This window comes from Pelodiscus sinensis, chromosome 1 (assembly GCF_052426305.1).
Source record: "Pelodiscus sinensis isolate ZL-2025 chromosome 1, ASM5242630v1, whole genome shotgun sequence".
Classification (NCBI taxonomy): domain Eukaryota; kingdom Metazoa; phylum Chordata; order Testudines; family Trionychidae; genus Pelodiscus; species Pelodiscus sinensis.
Genome location: NC_143052.1, coordinates 340,253,811 through 340,275,271, shown reverse-complemented (window position 1 = coordinate 340,275,271; position 21,461 = coordinate 340,253,811). Strand labels below are relative to the sequence as shown.

At 44.5% G+C, this 21,461-nt stretch overlaps 1 protein-coding gene across 3 annotated transcripts in view; it reads right to left on the bottom strand.

The window, feature by feature from the left end:
- PAK1 (p21 (RAC1) activated kinase 1) overlaps positions 1-21,461 on the bottom strand; it is a 128,583-nt gene that overhangs the window by 22,660 nt on the left and 84,462 nt on the right. For all 3 annotated transcript variants that reach the window (XM_006131928.5, XM_006131927.4, XM_006131926.4), the window contains 4 exons: positions 20,337-20,514; positions 14,315-14,378; positions 13,319-13,367; positions 9,320-9,432 (listed from right to left, as the gene is read on the bottom strand). In XM_006131928.5, the coding sequence (XP_006131990.1) occupies positions 9,320-9,432; positions 13,319-13,367; positions 14,315-14,378; positions 20,337-20,514 (404 nt within the window). The remainder of the gene's footprint in view (positions 1-9,319; positions 9,433-13,318; positions 13,368-14,314; positions 14,379-20,336; positions 20,515-21,461) is intronic.

Below are 21,461 nucleotides of genomic sequence, written 5' to 3'. Positions count from 1 at the left end.
AAGGGCAAGGTTTACTGGTTAACCATTCACATCCCTAGTACAGCTATTGTAATGTGTGTATCTAAGCCATGCCGAGAGTCCCAGACCATTGTTATAGGAGAGGAAGCTCAACCAATCACCACCCTTATTCTGTAGGGGTACGTCTAGACTACACGGCTCCGTTGACGGAGCCATGGAAAATAGTTTACTTGGCATAGTCAAAGAAGCGGGGATTTAAATAATGGCTTGGTTTACCAGCGTGGTCGACAAAGGCTTCCCTTGTCGACTGCGCCGCATCTAGACTGCCACGCTGTGCTAGATCAGCTGATCGTCGGCATAGTGCGGTGGCCATTTTTATTTTAATGAAGCAGGGATTTAAATCCCCACTACTTTGACTATGCCGAGTAAACTATTTTACATGGCTCCGTCGATGGAGCCATATAGTCTAGACGTACCCTAGCTAATTAACATGTAACAATTTCATTGACTATATGAGAGAAACTGCACAGACGGTGAATTACTTGGCTCAATAGCTATACCCCTGTACTTGTCACCACATAAATCCACACAACTCTCCCAGCACAACACAATCACACACTCAGCCAATATGTATGATTAACCCCAACATACACATAACACACACACTCTTAACTATAGTACACACTCCTCATTCACCACCCACACAAATCAACACAAATCTTCCAGCACAATATCATCTAGACACAAATCAACAGAGCCACCTATATAACAAACAACGTACACATGGGATTTGCTTTCTGTTACATACAAGTTTTAAGTTCTCAGCCATTTTCAACTATTTTATTTTTGGCATATGAATTACCCTGAGACTGCACGGACTTTCAGATATGAGTTAATTTAGTAGTGCTAGAGATGCAATTTACTTGTACAATTAGGAATATAAGCGACTAGTTGAGTCACTACTCGACTAGTTGCTTCCCCCTCCTTGCTGCCTCTGGATTAGAGGAAGCAAGGGTGGAGAGTATGAGCTGGTGCTGGGTGAGAGCTGGCTTAAAAGCTGGTTTCCCCCAGCACCATCTCCACGGGGGGGGGGGGGGGGGGGCGGGCAGGGGAATGGGAAGGCAGAGGCCCAGAGGGGAAATGGCGCAAGCAGGGACTGAAGCAGTCCACACTGGCGCCAGGTCCCAGCTGCTGCACCTCTGCCTTCAAAGGCAGAGGCGCAGCAGGGAACCTGGGGCAAGCAAGGACTGAAGCTTCAGTCCCCATTTGCCCCAGGTTCCCTGCTGTGCCTTTGCTTCAGCTTTATTCCCCACTCGCCCTGGGTTCCCTGCTGCGTCTCTGCCTTTGAAATGTAGCAAAAGCCCCATAGGGGCTACATTTCAGAGGCAGAGTGCAGCAGTAGGGACCTGGCACAAGCAGGGACTGAAACTAAAGAAAGGTGCAGACAGGAGAGTGAGCGCCCCACCCCCCCTTCGACTAATCGATGGAAATTCCATGAACTACTCAATTAGCTGATTAAACTAAATTTAGCATCCCTACATACAATATTTCTGGTACTTCACTGCAGAGTTCCCTGTAAGCTGCGCACTTGTGCAACCACTCAGGAAAGATTCAGATGAAGCCCAACTGATTAGGAGAGCACCCACAGCTGGGGTTTTTGTTTCTACTGGTGGTGCACACTTACACATGCCTCAGTGCACATAAACCTTATTCTGCACCTGGATGGAAAAGATTAGAAGGAACATTGCTCCAATGATTTATTATTCGATGTACCCACCCCAAAGAGCTTCAATCTTAATTTAAGACAAAAGGAAAAGATGCAGATGTACACAGCAGGAGAGGATAGGGGTTGGGAGGAGATGGCTGGCACAGGACTTGGTTCAATTGGCTAGTTCAGAATACTCTCTTTCAGGAAGCAGTGGTGAAATCCTAACGTCTTTAAGGGATGTGTGTGTGATCTTGAGGTTACAAGCAAGACATTAGGTTGTAGAACTGCCATCTCTGGCATTAACTCATGGGACCTTGACTAAGTCATTGGGCCTCTTTGCCTCAGTTTACCCATCTGTAATGTCAGAAAAAACTGTGTTCCTTTACAGGGCCCATAGTGGGATGCTTATTTTATTTAGTATCCTCACAATAAATGTCAATTATAACATCTCTCTTCTCACTGCTACTCTACTCTGTTTTTAACATTAAATATGAAGAAAAAAATGTATTTTGTCAACTTTATACATTTTGCAGCCCGTTCATCTAACAGACATGGTCAGCAGACAGAAAAACAAGGACTCCAAATCAGTTTAAGAGCTGCTGTGGTGGTGCTGACATTGTGAATTCGCATCAATTTAAGAACACTTCCACCTTGCTCAGATGATCAATCCTACTGCTTCTTGAAGGCCAGAGGAAAATAGAATAGGTGGTTTCAAAGTAACGGATACTTCTCCAAGATGCCAAAGGTAGAAGGCAAGGCAAGTGTCTCATTCAGGGATTAGCTAAAAATCTCCCAAACAGGAGAATCAAAAAGTTTTAAAGCTTAATTTCGCTTTAAAATAGACAGTTGCTGAGGCCATATAGGATGGTTTGGGGCTGAAGTAACACAAACCAATAACTCTTGTACTAGAGAAGACGCTGTAGTTAAATGAGGATAGGTAGGGTCTAGGGATGTGAAAGTGTACAAGTGTACATGGTTAACCAATGAGCCCAAACTAACCAGGTTAACCTTCAGGGTTATACATAGTGCCCCCGCCACATACTCCAGCACTGCTGCATCTGTATCAGAGGCAGCAGTGTGGAGGAGGGACAGGTAGGAGCTGGTGTACACAAAGAGCCAGCTTTTAACCCAGCTCCCCATGAGCACCAGCTCCTGAGGAGCCACCTGCCCCGGCCCCCACTCCCTGCTGCTGACTCTGATATGGGGGAGGTGAGATGGCAGCCAGTATGTACAGGGAGCCAGCTTTAAGCTGGCTCCCTATGCATACTGGCTCACACAGAGCTGCTTTACCCACCTTTCCCCCTCCCTGCCCCAACCACTGTTCCCAGATCCCTGTGCACTGGCTCCTGAAGAGCCTCCCCCTCCAGCAGTTACACATTTACCTAAATAAATAACATCCCTAGTGTGGTCTGAACACGTGACTAGTTGCCAAGGAGACCAGAGTCCCAAGCCCAAGTCAGCAATGATTTGCTGCCTAGCAGTGTGCAAATCCTTTGAGTATCTTGAAGGAGCATACGTAGGACCCAGGAACATGGAGTGACTGGCCTGCACTCCCCTGCATGTCAGAGAACACACAGTCTCTGCACACCAGGCACCCATGAGAAAATTGTGGCAATTTCTGCTCTCTTTGGAGTCTCTTCCCTGGCAGTGCAGATTCCATACAAGCAGGGCTATACCACTGGCTCTGCTGCCTAAGCCTGAGCCTCTTGAAGGAGATGCAAAGGGTGGAACAGCACACATTTCTTCATGGACACTCCTGCTTACCCTATGTAACTGGGTTATCCTCCTCCTAATGGACTCCCAAAGCTATTGTATCCCAAATTCCTTTCCCCCCTCACCCCAACTTAAGATTTGTATGCCCTACCCATCATCTTTCCATCCAAAGGCAATTAGACATAACTCCCTTGCAGATTTCATTAGTACCTTTAATCAGGCAGAGGCAATTTCTTCCCCTGCCACTAGTGTCTTCTGCACCACAGCTGAGTTTGTAACTGGAAGACTCAAGCCACATGTCCCACATGACTATGTGCCGCAGAACCTAGCGAGCACCAGCTGGAAGCTGGAAAGTAATTCTGAGCAGCGGATCTGAGCAGAGCAAGCCCAGAAGCATGCTGGGCATCCGAAGATATGTCATCAGTGGCTGTATGTACATGCCAGAGCCTGGGCACCTGAGTAATTGAGCGATCTTACACAACCCACAAGGAGGCAGAATTAGTTCAAGCCTCCTGCCAGCTCCAGCTGTGGAAATGTGATCTGAGGAAGCAGGCTGGTGCAGCAGGGGCCAGTATTAGTCACTGAGCTGTTTATTGCAGACACGTTTCAAATGCTTTTTTGTTGGCAGTTTCTGAGGCAGGAAAAGGGATTAGGAGTCAGGACACCCAACGTCTGTTCCCTCCCACTGATCTGCTGTGTGACTTTGGGCCCATCACTTGGGGTCAAATTCCGCCACCCCAACTATGTAGTCCTTCTGAAATAAAGCTGCCTATGGAATGAGATGGAAATCAGCATGAATCAGTGTGCGAGAATTAGGCCAAGAACATCTCTATACCTCTGTTTCCCCATCTGTAGAATTGTGGGTGTTGCTCAGGCTTGCAGTTTAAGATTTTTCTATTGAAGACAGTATATAAACATCATTATCACTATAAACCTGCTCTTGTGAAAAATCCTATAGCATTAAATAGAAAATGACAGCTCTTCTACAGGCTTTTTGAGCAATCATGCTGATACAAAATTATACACCTATATACTATGGAGCACTATTAATTTTTTAAATCTTATACAGAAATTAGCTTTATCCATTAAATTTTAGAGGCGCACAGTACAGTATTACATTCCTGGATAGCCCTGTGATTCTACTCCTATTGAGTTGCATAGGATTTTTCCATATAGGTGACTACAACTGAAGGTTTCTATTCCTGAGTGGTTGGTTGGTTGTTTCTTTCTTTTTTTTTTTAAAAAGGAAATTTCTCTCAAAAGTTAAGAAACAAAGGCCTGTATGTTTCTGGGGCTCTGCACAGGTGCAGTGGTCCAGACATATGCAAAGCACCAGAGGTTTGGGACTCAATAGGTATGTCTAGACTACAGGCTTTTTCGACAGATACCATCAACAAAGCCTCCGCCAAAAAAGAGCATCTAGACTACAACCAGTACTGTCGACAAAGCAAGCCGCTTTTTCGACAGTCTCTAGATGCTCTTTCGAAAAAGCACAGTTTGCATGCAATGGTGCCTTTTTTTCCAACAGAGTACTATCGAAAAAAAGGTGTTATTCCTCGTAGAATGAGGTTTACCGCCGTCGACAAAACTGCTGACAGAATATGGTGGTAGTGCAGAAGCAGGTATAGTTTTGTCGACAAAGCCCTGTAGTCTAGACACACCCAATGTGAAAATACATTGCACTTGCACAGTATTTTTTATACAGCACCTAGAACAATGGGGACCTGATCTGCTTGGGACCTTGAGGCACTTCTGTAATAAAATAGAGTTCCTGGTAGTATACAAAAGGGATAACGCATGATTAGCCCCATTTTACAATCAGAGGAATTGGGACACTAGAAAGGCCTATGATCTGGTTTTCACACAGGAAGCCTCTAGATCCTTAAGGGGCTTACAACCTAGATCTCTCACATCTCAGTCTAGTTCCTAATTTCAAGGGTGTCCCTCCCCATGCTACCTTTCGTAACGACAGATTTGTTAAAGCAAACTTGAATTCCAACCTGCAATGCATTCCATGTCTGAGAAAGGATGGGGAATAGGGCAGGCCAGGACAGACCTGATTCACATTATTCCTTTTACTAACCAGCAGAACCACAGGTTTACACTGGTGCAAAACTGAAGCAGCACAGTACAAGTTGCACTTCTATAAACTCTCTGGTCTGGCTCCTGGATCAGAGAGTCCCAGCATGCTGCAGGGGGTGGGGAGATGGGAGCCCGGCGTGGTGCAGGTGGAGGGGAGCCAGGAAGTCTGGTGTGCAGCTCAGCTGTGCTGCAAGGGGCAGGGAAGGAAGCGGGGGGGAGGGGGAGGAGAAGAGGGAGGAGCAGAAAGCCAGGGGGAAGGACAAGCAGGGGGCTGGAGATCACCTCCCCTAGTTCGTCAAAATCCTTCATCCAGGGCCAGTCAGGTCCCAAGGGTGCCAGATCAGTTAGGTCCATCTTGTAGACTTAATCTCTACACAGTTACAAGATGTGAGGAATACTATTTGGGAGCTGCTTTGCCCATTGCCTACAGCAGTACAATGACCAATTTTATTCAAGGTCTCTTTTGAAAGAAAGATGAAAACAAAAACAGCAGCTTATGTACAGGAGGCATTTAAACAAGACAGAGCCTGTAATTAACTGGTATCCTGGATTTTCTTAGTGGACAAGGCGAGTGCAATTCAAGTAGCTTTGCACAGCTTCTCTAATTGGATAATAAATGGCTTTTGAGCAACCTTATTGTCAAAGGAAGTTGTCACATTGCTCTTCATCAACCTAATTAAATGCACAGCATCTAATCTTATGTTCGTTGCAACACTCTACACAGCCATTTAAAATACAAACCGAAAAGGAGAACAGCCAAGAATTCCCAGAAGTCACCTTAGAAGTCACTTATGGCTCAATACATATAAAAGCTCTCCATTTAAACAGTTCAGTTATGTGCAGTGTTTGAATTAACAGCCCTGTTTTAATTGCGAGAGGGCTGGTGGCAGAGGTGGATCCTGCTCACCCCACTTCAGTTCGCCTGCATCCAGAACCCCCATCAGGATGTACAGCTGGTCCCCAACTTACGACTATCCACACTTACGACCAAAGCAGTCGTAAATGCGGTCCCCGAGTTACGAACGTGATGGGCACTTATGAACAGCGCGGTCGCCATGTAACTCAATGGGATCCGAGTTACGAACACTTCGCATTATGGCCAAGTGTTTGGTCCGTAACTCGTTCATAACTCGGGGACCGGCTATACTGCAAGGCTCACCACTTCTTTCAGGTCTTCCTGGCATGATGGGGAGAACTATACAAATGGGGTGTGGTGGGTGACTGAAGGATCTAGTGATTGTATGTACTTAGTGTGTGATTTAGAGGATTGTTGTATGCAGTGTGCTGAGAGAAATAAATACAGTAGAACCTCAGAGTTATGAATACGAGAGTTACAAAATGACTTGTTAACCATACATCTCATTTGGAACTGGAAGTACACCATCAGGCAGCAGCAAAGACAAAAGAAAGCAAATACAGTGCAAGAAAGTAACAGTACAGTGCTGTGTTAAACGTAAACTACTACAAAAAAAATAAAGGGAAAGTTTAAAAAAGGTTTGACAAATTAAGAAAACTTTTTGGTGCCTGTTTCATTTAGATTAAGATAATTAAAAGCAACTTTTTTTCTTCTGCATAGCAATATTTCAAAGCTGTAGTCAGTTAACATTCCATTGTAAACTTTTGAAAGATGTGAAAACCATAATGTTTGTCACTTTGAACCAATCTCCTCCATTCCCAAGGTGTTTGTAAGAGATGTTCTACTGTACTCACAAAAACATCTGCACTGATCAATAATGGATTGGTATCAGTCTCAGATATATCCTGGGAAAAAGATGAAGGTTTAGCTATCCAGAGCCTTTGCAATGTCACATCTCCATCTTAACACACCTTTTGTTTTATTCATAACAATTTACATTTGTATAACTGCAAGTGTGAAGAGAGGCATTTTTGGCTAACGACCCCTTTAGAATAAGCCTTGCAGACTTTAATATCTGTGTAAAGCAGATGTGTATTCCATTGCACAGTATAATCTGAAAAATCCACAGACAGACTTCATGGCTATTTATTTACAATGCATTTGAAGGAAAAAAGGGATGGATGGAGTAAGTCAAGATTTAAGCATGTGGTCCAAGCCAAAAGGGCTGTATATAGGACCCTGAATGCTTTGCACCAATCTGGATTTTAATTCTATGGCAGCTTCACTCAAGTTAAATATGAAAAACTTCAATGAAGTATGAAAATGGCTAATCCAATCAATACAAAGGACTCCTGATTATTTAGTTTGAAACTAAATTTAAGTTACTGTATGCTGTCCCCGCATTTTCAGTTTTTGATGTGCCACAAGTTTTTGCTCGGATAGCTCATAACTATATCCTAATAATTGGCAGAGGTGGGGGAGAGAGCGGAAGCTAGGCTTTCTGGCATTTGGGTAGAAGACAAGTGAAGCTTTTGGCAAATGGGAAGGCAGTTTGGGATTAGTATAAAAGCCTTTTAACTGGGTGTTCCTTCTAAAATGGTTAACAATGAAACTGACACTGCTGATGTTTCTAAAGACATCATTAGATTTAAACACCTTGTTGGGCTGAAAGGGACAGTTCATGTCTCAACTCTGTTTTAGACCATCTACAGCATCGATTCCCAAACTGTGTGTGTGTGGTGGGGGGGGGAGGGGCTGAAGAAATTCCAGGGGGGAGGGGGACGTGAGGTGACCCAGCCACAATTCCACCCCAAGTTTTGCTGCTATTTTTTTGGGCGGGAGGGGAGGGTTTCTCAAACTTCAAAAAGGGGGCGTGATGTCAAAAAGTTTGGGAACCACTGATCTACAGACTCAGGGAAACATTGCGGCATTGACTTACACATTGGGTGATTTTCAGAGTCATGAGGACAAGTAGCTTTTTTTTTTATAAACAGTAAAAGTTTAACTTGTGTGTGGAAAGGTGGTATCAGAACACATAACATAGCCAGAATGTTATGGCTCAGGGCTTGTCTACACACAGTCCTGTACGGATTTAGCAATACCGGTTTAGAAAAACACATATAGCTAAATCAGTACAACTTGTCCACCGGTACTTTTTGTAAGGCACAGCCTTGCATGAAAGATGGTTCTGGAACACAACTCCCTAGGGGGAGCTCCAGAAGATGGCCTGTTGGAAGCATGCTCGTACCTCCAGGAATTAACAGGAAAGCAGCAGCTGACGTACTCTTCCAAAAGGCTCGGCCTGTGCTCACAATGCCAGGGGGGGCCAGCTCTGTGAAAGGAAGAGCCCTGTTCCCTTTGGGGAGGTTACTGGCACCCTGGGCAATAGCTCTGTTCAGCGCTGGAGCAGAAGGCCTTTGACTGAATCCACCAAGAAGTGGCGATCAGGACAGAGAGAAAGGCCTCCCTCTCCCTCTCCCACACACACACTTTATACCCAGATTGTGCCCAGCCCTGGACAATGTGTTTTCTATTCAGCAGCTAAATGACTATATCCTGACTCAGGGAGAATCATGCCAGAAGAGCTCTATTAGAAGTTCTGCTAGTGGGACCGTGTTTCCTGGGATCCTGGCAGGCTTATTTCTCTGAATGCTGGATGTCAGCACCATTTATATCAAGGCTCCAGGGGAAGAGGAAAGAAAATGTAAGCATCATGGCTTAGTTTCCATTTCTCCTCCGGTGGCAGGAGGGAAATTGCTTTCAGAGTTTAAAATGCAGCAAAGGAGAGGGCTACAATTTGGAATCCTGACTAAAGCCTTCCATGCCTGCATTTTTATGGTGGACCAAGTGCCAGTGAAGGTTCTTTGATGCAGACACCTATCCACTAAGATCTGGACAGAACACCTGGGACAGAGTTACTATAACCCTGAGTTGGATTCAAACAAGATTGAGGACGGTGAAAGACAGCAGCTGTACATAGGCCTGTACAAATCAGAACATACCTGTCCAAGTAGTTGACAATGTTGGGGTTTTTGTTTTCCCTCATTACAAGGATTTCATTAATTATAAGTTCTTTCTTGGGCTGCTGTTGCAAATTCATTTGTTTGATTGCAACCTAAAAGTAGGAGGAAAAAAATAAGGAAAGCGTTACTATATTAACACCCCTAGAAATCAACCAGTTTCTAGTCTCTGCTACTTAAGTCCAATCTTCAAATAAAGTTTAACACTGCTTTATCATCTCAGGTCACCCTGCTGTTTTGGGACAGGGCAAGTACTCTCATCCAGTCCGTTTCCAGAAATGTTCAGGGTAGCAAGCCAAAAAATATGAAGAGACAAGTATTTTCCTACTAAGAGCCTGCATCATAGCTGGACAGGCTTGTTCCTTGAAGTGCTCTTGGCAAAACAACAAATCGCTCCTTAGTACAGTATGGATTGATTTCTCTAAAATGCTCATTCTTTATGGAATCCAGCTCTCTTTATTTTGGATCCACATCTTCTTTCCATGCTCCAAGAACTTTGTGGGACAAATTCATTTAGCTTAAGCACAGTCCTTCAAGGTAATAATTTCACTTTGTAATTACTTGAGCTGCAAGGGGGAGCAGAGGTGTTCAGATCCAAAGCTGGGTGATGTCTGGACAAGAAAGTCTGGCTCGGACCCATTTCTAGCCATAATTTAGGAGATGGACTCTTATCATGGTTTGTATCTTCCTGCAGTGCACTACACACACACACACACACACACACACACACACCCCTCTTCACGTGCGCATGTGTACACAAAGTAGACAAGGGTCTGATGCAATGTGCCCTTCACCATCATATCCAAATAGTCAGAATACCAGTATATAAAGGGCAACTTGGCCACACACACTCAGGCTACGTCTACACTGGCCCCAAATTCCAGAAAAGGGATGCAAAGCAGGTAAGTCAGAATAGGGAAATCCGCGGGGGATTTAAATATCCCCCGCGGATTTAAATAAACATGTCCGCCGCTTTTTTTCCGGCTTGGGGAAAAGCTGGAAAAAAGCGTCTAGACTGGCGCGATCCTCCGGAATAAAGCCCTTTTCCGGAGGATCTCTTATTCCTACCTGAAAGTAGGAACATTTAGGCAAAGATAAAGTGAAGGGAATGTGGTTACACCTTTATGGCAAAGGGCTATTTGGACAAAAAGGCAGCATTTCTAACGTATGAGGCTATGTCTACACTGCAGAGTTTTTGTGCAAAAACTCATGGAGCGCCCATACCTCAAGCACGTTTTCGCCCAGAAAATGTACAGTGAATTGACAGAAGAGGGGTTTTTTTACGGGATAAGTATTCCTCTTTCTACGAGGAATAACTCCTTTGTGCGCAAGAGCTCTTGTGCAAAAAGGTGTGTGGGGAAGGGAAACTCTTTTTTTGTGCAAAAACAGCCTATCGAAAGAAGCAGAGGTGCCCATTCTGTGAATGGCAATCAGAGCTTTCTTGCGAGAGCGCATCCATGCAGTCTGGATGCTCTCTTGCGCAAAAGCGCATCGCTTTTCCAATGCGCTTTTGCAGTGTGGACGCGCTCTTGCACAAGAAGTTTTTGCAGAAGATCTCTACCGCAAAAAGCTTCTTGTGCAAGAAGCCTGAAGTGTAGACATAGCCTGAGAGCCAGCAAGGAAAATGCCAGTATAAATGGGTATAATGAGTGCTTAGAAATTATAATGATAGTTATTACCGGAAAGCCTGACAGGTGAGACTACAGAGACTGTGCTGCTGGTAACAGTATTTACAAAGCGTAAAATATGCAGTGGTGACATTTGTTCCCTCTGGACAGAAGGAATTAAAAACAGAGGGTATCTACTCTAGACCCCTCTACAGGGATGTTCAATAGCGTGTAATTGAATAGTTATTTATCCGCAGTTACACAACTATTTTAGCAGTTACACAACTATTCAATAGTGCCTGGAAGTGAGGCAGACAGCCTGTGCGCTCCCAGGCCATCTCCCAGGGAGTCCCCTGCCACGGTGTGCTGCTGCCTCTGATACAGAGGCAGCACTGCAGGGTTGCAGGCAGGTGCCAGTTTACGAGGGAAGCCAGTTTAAAAACCAGCTTCCCACACAGACCAGCTCCCGTGGAGTGGGGTGTCCAAGCTCCCCAAAGACAGACAGACAGCTCCCCTGATGGGGGGGGCACTGGTGGCAGGGGGAAATGTGGGTAGGTGACAGAATTAACTGATAAGCCAGTCATCTACACGTTGACAGGGATAGAGGATAAGACAGAGAATATCTTATTGCCGCTATATAAAACTATGGTACGACCACATCTTGAATACTGCATACAGATGTGGTTCTCTCATCTCCAAAAAGATATACTGGCATTGGAAAAGGTTCAGAGAAGGGCAACAAAAATGATTAGGGTTTGGAATGGGTCCCATATGAAGAGAGATTAAAAAGACTGGGACTTTTAAGCTTAGAAAAGAGGAGACTAAAGAGGAATATGATAGAGGTCTATAAAATCATGACTGATGTGGAAAAAGTGAATAAGAAAATGTTGTTTACTTATTCTCACAAAATAAGAACTAGGGGTCACCAAATGAAATTAATAGGCAGCAGGTTTAAAACAAACAAAAGGAAGATTTTCTTCACTCAGCGCACGATCAACCTGTGGAACTCCTTGCCAGAGGATGTAGTGAAGACTAGGACTTTAAAAGAGTTCAAAAAAGGGCTAATAGATTCATGGAGATTAGGTCCATCAATGCCTATTAGCCAGGATGGGTAAGAATGGTGTCCCTAGCTTCTGTTTGTCTGGAAATGGATGACAGGAGAGGGATCACGTGATGATTACCTGCTGTCCCTCCTTCTGGAGCATCTGGTATTGGCCACTATCAGCAGACAGGATCTGGGTTAGATGGAGATGGACCTTTGGTCTGACCCAGTATGGCCGTTCTTATGCTCTTATCCCTACCTCACAGAGCTGGAAGACAAGAATTCCCTAGATCAGGAGGATTTTATCTGCTCATATATCTGTGAGGTAACAGTCAAGGAGACGCCTGTTATAAACTAGACTTCTTTATGGTACAGGGCATACAGAATAGTCAGAGAAGAAGCCATCTTGAATTTAAAGCACTGGTGAGAACCTAGGAGCACAGGAGTTGCAGACAGGATCAGAATAGTGGTCCAATTAACTAACCCCATATCTTGTCTGACAGTAACCAGCATCAGAAGGTTCAAAGCAAAGGCAGCCTCTACTACATAATTATGGGATAGGCTGCCCCCACCTCTTCCTGGAACAGTTTCTTTCTAACCCCAGTCAAAGTGGGGCTTATGCACTGAACCATTCATCCCTTCCAAAATTCTGGTTTTCTCTTTTATTTTTAATTCATTCCATAGTAACTCTGGGTGTTCATTATCCATATAGACATAGTAAGATTATAAAAAGACTCGAAGTTCTTAGCTTGTTATATATTGTGACAAGAAGTTGTGTAATAATGTGCTGTGTGCTTTTAGACATTCCACATGGAATGGTACCTGCCTCAGTGACCTAACAGTCTTAGGGCAGACAAGCAAGTGGACAGAGATTGTATTGGGAAAGAGAAACAAAGATTTTCCATGCAGGCCAATTAGATTCACTGTAGGCAAAAGAGGGGAAGTGATATTTAAGGAGTACCTAAATGACAATAGAAGTGGATGGGCCCTTCTCTGGAAGAGCTTGGAAACTGAACTATATAAGTAAATATACACTATGTTGTTAATCTCTCTCTCTCTCACACACACGCACGCACACACGCACACACACGGCTCCAAAAAAAATTCCTTCCAAATGTGAAGATATGTAGGGTGTTGAGTTTAGGAGCTGCAGGTATTTTCTAGTCCTATGCTCAGACCACTAGCCTGGGACTCTCTCATATTAAATTAAGTGTTTTCATTAAAAGCTAAATGCCATGAATCTTTGAAAGAAGCTCAGTAGTTTGTAGTGTCAGCTAGAACTTGTAGGTCCTGTTCCAAAGCCCACTGGAGAAACCATCTGGCAGCGCTCACCTCCTGTCCGGTAGCTACATCCATTGCAGTATATACTGTGCCTGAAGCTCTAGCCAAAGAGAAGAGAAAACACATTATTAGTGCTACACAGGGGCAAGGGTGGTTTAAATAAAAAAGACTGTTCCAATCCATTGCATTTTTTTCTTAAACACAACATTTCCAAGAGTGAGTAATCTGAAATATTTATGTGCTAACCCCAATATCTAAAGAGAGAAAAGACTATTAAGGAACTAGGTATAACACCACAATCTCTTGATGTGTTTAGGGCCTTGGTCTTATCATTGACTGGACCTCCTTCTGGAAAAAAAAAATCACTAATTCAGAACAGGATTTGATCCTGTCTAAACTGACATGACAGTAACAAGGCTCCCCGACAGGGTAGCGATTAAAGAGTTGAACCAGTGAGACAAGCCAGACAAGGCATTTGTAACGAGGAATAGATAGCTTGATGAATCCTGCACCCTCTGGATTCAGTAGAAAATCTTCCATTCCCTTTAATGGCCCAAAGAGAGAGAGAGAAAGGCCTGCATATGTTAAATGGAACAAAAGTTTATCATATGTATACTCAGTATGGCGAGAAAACATATACAGTAAACTCAAGAGCCATCTTAAAAAATTGAGTCAACTTTCAGTAAAGAAAGAGGGTAATCTCTTTGAGGCATCCCATATTCCTCTCTCCTGTTCCCCACCTGAAGGGGACACAAAATCAATGCTGAGCAGAGACTGTTAATACTGAAAGCAAATCTGTAATTTGAAGATGGTTTTGTGCAGTGGAAATAAACGGTTCTTTCCCTGCACACAGATATATTTAGCAACATGGTCATCTAATGACATATATTTTAATATTAAACAATCACACAAAACCTCACAGTCACAATGACTCAAGAATATGTGAGGGGAGGAAGAGAGGAAAATTTCATGATACTGTTCTCAGCAAACACACACAGCTTGGGTTTTCTGCTTTATTTGTACGGGGGAGGAGCAGAATGTACTAACCCTTGTCCAATCTTCTCAAACCGAGTGTATTTCTTTTTGGGGTCACCCACGCTCACGATGCTTCCTTTAAAAAAAAAAAGCAGAGGGAAGAGGGGAGAATGGGATTTAAAGTTTTCATTATACACCAGTGCAATCTCTTGTACATCACGGTCCCAACCGAATTGCTGGGTGTCACTGAGTGTGGGGGAGTCACTGGGCCCTGCACCCCCATCTGCAGCCAGATGGGGTTCTCAGCCAGCAAGTAGAATAGAGATACAGTGTAGTACAGACCTGTTAATACACAAACCAGGAGCAGCCAGTACAATCCAACTTGGGGAGAGGGGGACCTAGGGCCAGCGCCCCCCTCACACACTCAGCAGCCAGTGCCAACTCTGCAAGCAGCACTGGCTCCTCTTTTGTCTAGCTTCAAAAGATGTCACCTATTGAATCTTCCACCTAGGCTCAGGTTACAAGACAGCCTGAGCTATTGTAGTGTATGCCTCCCCCTCAGAGAAAGCCACACCCAACATTCTCATCCCCAGCCAGGTATTAGTGCAGCGCCTCGGGGAAACTGAGGCACCCACACGGGGTTACAACAGAACAGTACAGGACAGTAGGAATTGCATACAATATAACAAAGCAAACAATCCCCACTATGCCACACTGGGCCCCTGGGCTCTCTGCTCCTGGAAGGGGTGGGGCCTTGGGCAAAAAGGGCAGGGCTGGGGCAGCCACCCATCAGCACCATGCACCCCTCCCCCGCCAGCCCAGAATGCGCTGTGCAGGGCTCCGGCAGTGATTAAAGGACCTGCCCAGGCATTTGCTCATGACTGGTTGGCATGAACAAATGCCCGCAGCTGCACTGGGCAGATGCAGGAGCTGCTCACATGGAATTCTCTGCAGGGTTCAGAACTAGTTTTCTGGAAGGCCACAAGCTTCACTGTCACCACAGTTAATGTGCAGTGGATGCTCATCTTTTTTCCACCAGCGGGGCTGCTCTGCTCACTTGCTGCCAAGAGAAAGCTGAGTGCAGAGGATTGGGGTTTGTATTTAGTAGAAGTGGGCAGAGAAATATAAAGTCCTCTGTGGGACGGAATGATAGCTGGAGATTTGGCTTTATTCCAATTTAGAACAAAATCCCCAAATTCTGAAATTCTCCATGAAGAGAGATAAAACCCTTACCAGGGGACAGTCTGCTTGATGAGCTGCTTTGGAGCCAGACCTTGGAAGCCACAAGGTCTTCAGCTACAGGGCAGACTGCCTGGTGGGCTGTCCCAGAGCCACAGATCCCAAAAGCCCTGGGATCCCTTGTCCCAAGGCGTCTCCCTGGCTGGCTACCCAGCAGGAAATCAGGCAAGGCTCTGACAGAAACCTTCCAGTTTCCAGAGGATCTCTCTCATAAAAAAATCAGTGGAGTGTTTCATTTTCAATTTTACTGGGAACCCAGTGACAAGCCATGGAAAAGCAGGCTATTTTCAGACACCACTGGGAAACAGCCAAACCACAGGATCTGGGGCAGACAGAAGTAATAGAGAGGAGGCAGCCCACCTACCCAAACCTAGAACTGACACCACAATTGCAGAAATGATCCTTAAGAAACCTCTCTTTTAGTGTCAGGCATGGGCCTAAGTTCAGCCTATACATTTGATGAATGCTGGAGGGGGTAATGACAGGATTTAGGCAGAGATGTGATATTAAACATTGGCTTTAATCTCTGCTTCCATGTCTCCACCTGTAAAATAGGGTAATACGTCCCTGCCTCACAGGAAGTTGGAAAGATTAGTTAAGGTTGACAAAGTGTTGCACATGAGCTAAAAATTCTTAAAATCCTTCAATATTTGCAGTTGCAAGAAAAGCTGTTCAACTTTGCCAGAAGCTGGGAATGGGTGACAGGGGATGACTTGGTTTGATAACTACCTGTTCTGTTTATTCCCTTGGCCACTGTTAGAAGATTAGGCCAGATAGGCCTTTGGTCTGACCCAGTATGGCTGTTCTTAACTATGTTTACAGGAACTTTAAGTGGCTACCAGAAGACTCAGGTATGGGCCTAACTAAAACCCAGTATGAGCAAGTTCAATTCTGTTCCCTTCAGTGGAATCACATGGGGGAGATATTGCACAACAAAGCTTCCAGCAAAAACCCAATATTACAGGTAGCAGGAGGTGCTGCTAATGGACCAATGTGAGAGAACGAACACAATGCTGAATGCATGGCCCTTTAAAGCAAATCCAGTAAAGCTGAAACACGTAATACAACACAGCTGTAGTGACTTTGCAAGTGTGGCATTCACATTGCCTTAAATTCCTCAAGTCATTCTAGTAGTAGCCTTTTGTTACAGACTAGCTGCTCCTTTGCTAACAAAATATAATGGTCTGATCCTGTAAACACTCGTGCATATTGCTCTTACTCACACAAGTGCTCATTTGGTGTTAATAAGACCGCTCACGTGAGTTATATGTCCAATATTAGGCCCTGAAAATGTGAACTTTTAGAGAATGAAAAGTTTGATTTTACGTGAGCAATGGTAAGTTTAGTGTTCATTTCACTAGGAATTGTACATCCAAATCTCCTAATCGCTTTGAAAAAAAAAAATCTCAGCCTGAAGTGTTTTCATACCTATTACAGCTGTTAATCCATTTTTCACAGATTACGGTGCTAAGAGGCACAGCCTCAGCTGGCGGGACAAAGATCTACTTAGATTGCCAGCTCTTTGGGGTTTTTGCCCTGTGTTTGTAAAACACCAAGCACTACGGCATCCAGGTACATGATTGGGAATCAGGGTAATACAACCAACAGTAACCACAGAAATGGAGGGACCTCGAGAGCTCATCTAGTCCAGCCCACTATGCTGAAGCAGGACCAAGTAAGTCTAGATCCACAAGACAGGTGTTTACCTAACCTGTTTTTTGGCCAGGTCTACACTAAAGAGGAAGGCTGAATCAAGATATGCAACTCCAGCTACATTAATTACATAGCTGGAGTTGACGTACCTTGATTCAAGTTTCTCCCCATCCCCACAGCAGGCCAACTAGAGCAAACACTCCTGTTGACTTCCCTTACTCCTCACAGGAGTAGAAATACTGGCCACTGATGGGCACACCCTCTGAGTTTGATTCAGCAGGTCTTAATTAGACCTGCTACATCAAACTCCAGAAGATCATTCACAACCGTGTCAATTTTTCACTGAGTGAAAGCATGGCCTTAGAAACCTCCAATGATGGGGATTCCACAACCTCCACTGGAAATCTATTCCACAATGTAACTATCCTTCTAGGTAGAAAGTTTTTCCTGAGTTCAGAGGCACTATTCTAATTTAGAGTAGCTAAAGAGCTGATGCCGTGTGCTATTACAATTCATATTTGTACTACAGTTGATTTGTGTAAGTTATGTTTTATTGTCTTATGTTTTTAAATTTTGCTTGTGCCAAGTGACTACGTAGAAGTCAGAGGTTGGGAACCTTCAGGATAGCTATATTACCCAGGCCTTGGTAAAGGCTTCTGGTTAAGAGAGCAGAGTTTTAATGAGGGAAAAAAAAAACCTCTCTTATTTGGTTTTGCGGGGAAGAGAGGTGGAGATTTTCTAGGGTGGGTGCTCATCTCAGGTGCATTTAAACAATAATTTTAAAGGCACTCACAGTACCTAAGGCTATGTCTACAATTACAAGTTGAAAGCACAGCCACATCAGCACTTGAAACTGAAAGTGTGGCCACAGTGGTCTCCAAGCGCTCTCTGTAAACCACCTCCATGAGGGGAGTAGCTAACAGCACTGCTCCAAGAGCTGTAGTCTGGTTCGCACCAGTGCTTTATGGCGCTGTAACTTGCTGCACTCGGAGGGAGAGGGGTGTTTTTCATACTTCTGAGCCAGAAAGTCACAGCGCAGTGAAGTGCCAGTGTAGATTTAGCCTTGGTGTTTTTTAAAGTGTTACAGATTTAAATCAACTGTTGAAACCGTTTAGAGACATGGTGGAAAACTGGGCCTATGTCTAGTGATCTGGGGCATCTTGATTTTGAGATCCGTTGCTGGGGCCTGATTTATAAAAAGTGGTGAGCAGCTTAACCTCTGAACATCACAAAAACGTAAGAATGGCCATACTGGGTCAGACCAAAGGACCATCTAACCCAGTATCGTGTCTGCCAATAGTGGCCAATACCAGATGCCCCAGAGGAAGGGAACACAACAGATAATCCTCATATGAGCCCTCTCCTGTCACCCGTTTACAGACAAACAGAGGCTAGGGACACCATTCCTACCCCTCCTGGCTAACAGCCATTGATGGACCTAACCTCCATGAATCTATCTAGCTCTTTTTTTGAACCCTGTTAAAGTCCTAGCCTTCACCACATCCTCTGGCAAGGAGTTCCACATGTTGACTGTGCGATGAGTGAAGAAAAACTTCCTTTTTTTTAAAAAACCTGCTGCCTATTAATTTCATTTGGTGACCCCTATTTCTTATATTGTGGGAATAAGTAAATCACTTTTCCTTAATCACTTTTTCCACACCAGTCATGATTTTATAGACCTGTATCATATTCCCCCTTAGTCTCCTCTTTTCTAAGATGAAAAGTCCCAGTCTTTAATCTCTCTTCATATGGCACCGTTCCAAATCCCTAATCATTTTTGTTACCCTTTTCTGAACCTGTATTCAAGATGTGGGCATACCATGGATTTATATAGAGGCAATATATCTCAGTCTTATTCTCGAACCCTTTTATAAATTATTCCTAACATTCTGTTTGCTTTTTTGACTGCCACTGCGCAGTGAGTGGATTTTTTCAGAGAACTATCCACAATGACTCCAAGATCTCTCTCTTGAGTGGTTATAGCTAAATTAGAATTAGTCCCCATCATTTTGTATTTATAGTAGGGATTTTTTTTTCCAATGTGTGTTACTTCACATTTATCAAAATTAAATTTCATTTGCCATTTTGTTGACCAATCATGTAGTTTGGTAAGATCTTTTTGAAGCTCTTCACAGTCTGCTTTGGTCTTCACTATCTTGAGCAGTTTGGTGTGATCTGCAACTTTTGCCACCTCACAGTTTACCCCTTTCTCCAGGTTATAAATAGGTTGAATAGGATTGGTCCCAATAAGGACCCTTGGGGGACACCACTAGTTCTCTCTCTCCATTCTGAAAACTGACCATTTATTCCTACTCTTTGTTTTCTGTCTATTAACCAGTTACCAGTTCATGTGAGGACCTTCCCTCTTATACCATGACAAATAACTTTACTTAAGAGCCTTTGATGAGGGACCTTGTCAAAGACTTCTTCAGTCCCCTTGAAGAAGCTGCATGCCTCATGCTGGGCACTGGTCAGGTAAGGCCATGGTATCCATGGGAGGGGAGCAATGGGGAAGTGTTGTAGCTATAATCCTTCGCTGATTTTATTTAGGGCTTTTTTGTGGGGGGCGTTGGTTTTTTTTGGGAGACACAGTAATAAACTTTGCAGGCTAACAAACCTGCAGGCTAACTAATCTGCAGGCTAACAAAAAAGTTTAATATAATCATCCTAGAGCACGGTTTCCAAACCTATGGGTCGGGACCCAAATATGAGTCGCCATTACATTTCAAAAGGGTCGCCAGGTATCTCCCTAGGTGGCTCTTAAAGAGCCATTCACGCATTTTTTTAATTGCCAAAAATTAAATTTGTCAAAATGGGTCCCCATCTGGAAAAGGCTGGGAACCGCTGTCCTAAAGTTAAGAAAAACCAACATCTAGGTTGGCTTCTACTTTTACACTACAAAAAAATATGCATTTATCTATTCAGGGCCTAATTGCTACAGTGTCTGAGCATCTGCAGCTCCCATAGGGGCTTACTCGCAATCATCCTGCTCAGCATGCCTGAAAATAAAGCTCTCAGTGCTTAAATTTGCACTTGAATTGGTCACTGAAAAACAACAAACATTGAGTCATACAGTGAAGTCTGAAGTGAGAGCTCTCAGAATGGAACAGTCACAGGATCTGTGTTTATTAAGGATTTGGGAATGGAATTTGCCTCTAAGCCACCAAATAAATCAGAAAGAAGATTTTAAAAGATGTCGTACTTAATTTTTCCAAGATTTCTTCATCTGACATCTTTGGCTTTTTCTTCTGTTTCTCTGTATTCCTGGTCATTGTGTCTGGGGATGTTGTGTTGTTTTCCGAGGGCGAGGAGATAGGGGAGGTGGCCACATCTTTGGTAGGAGGCGGCGGAAGGGGCTCTATCACAGAACGGGTATATACCTTTATGTTGGGGAGAAAGGGGGTAAATATGTTGTAGTAAAGAAGGCTGAAAATAAAAGGTCTCTGTGCACTAGAGATATGTCCTTAGCAGTATAGATTGGACCTCCCTTGTGCAGCACCCTCAGGATCTGACTGGTCCCAGATGAGGGATTTTGCTGGACCAGGAGGTTATTTCTGGCCTCCTCCTATCGGCTCCACCCCGTGCCCTGCCACCCCACCAGGCTTCCTGGCTTCCCTGAGCAACCCAGCTAGGCTGTGCACTGGGCTTCGCTCCCACCCACCTGCACTTGCAGCCCAGCTGAGCCATGAGGCTGGGCTTCCCAGCTCTGCTCTCCCTCCCTCTCCCCCAGCCAAGCCGGGCCATGTGCTGGACTCCCAGCCCCTACCTCACATTGCACCGGGTTTCCCTCCTCCCCACACTCTGGAGGCGCACCAGGACTCTCTGATCCTGGATCATGTGTGGTCCTGCTGGACCATGGATGTTGCCAGACCAGAGAGTCCCAATTTATAGAGCAGCAACTTGTAGCATGTTCCAAGCAATGAAAGAATTTTTACTACAGCAAGTCATTTTACTACAATAAGAGCACCATGGCTGGACTCATGGAGGTATTAAGCTGCTCTAGGAAAAGGCATGAAGCATTTTACTCCTTCCCCAGAGCTAAAATGCTAAAAATAGCAGCTTGGCCACAGAGGCAAGTGCAATGGGAGAGGCAGACACTCCAAGTGCGTACCCACCTGAGACCACAGCATGTCCCCGGGGTGGCTAGCCCCTCGCCTCCTGCGGCCCAACCATATTGCTTTTTAGCATGCCAGCTCAATCTGAGCTAGCGTGAGTTTGGACACACTGTGACTCTGGCACACAACTGGTTCTCAAGTGCATTCCTGGGGCAGTGCAACAGGGTGTGCACCATCCCTTGCCCAGAGCTGACCCAAGGTGCTGTCTGGCC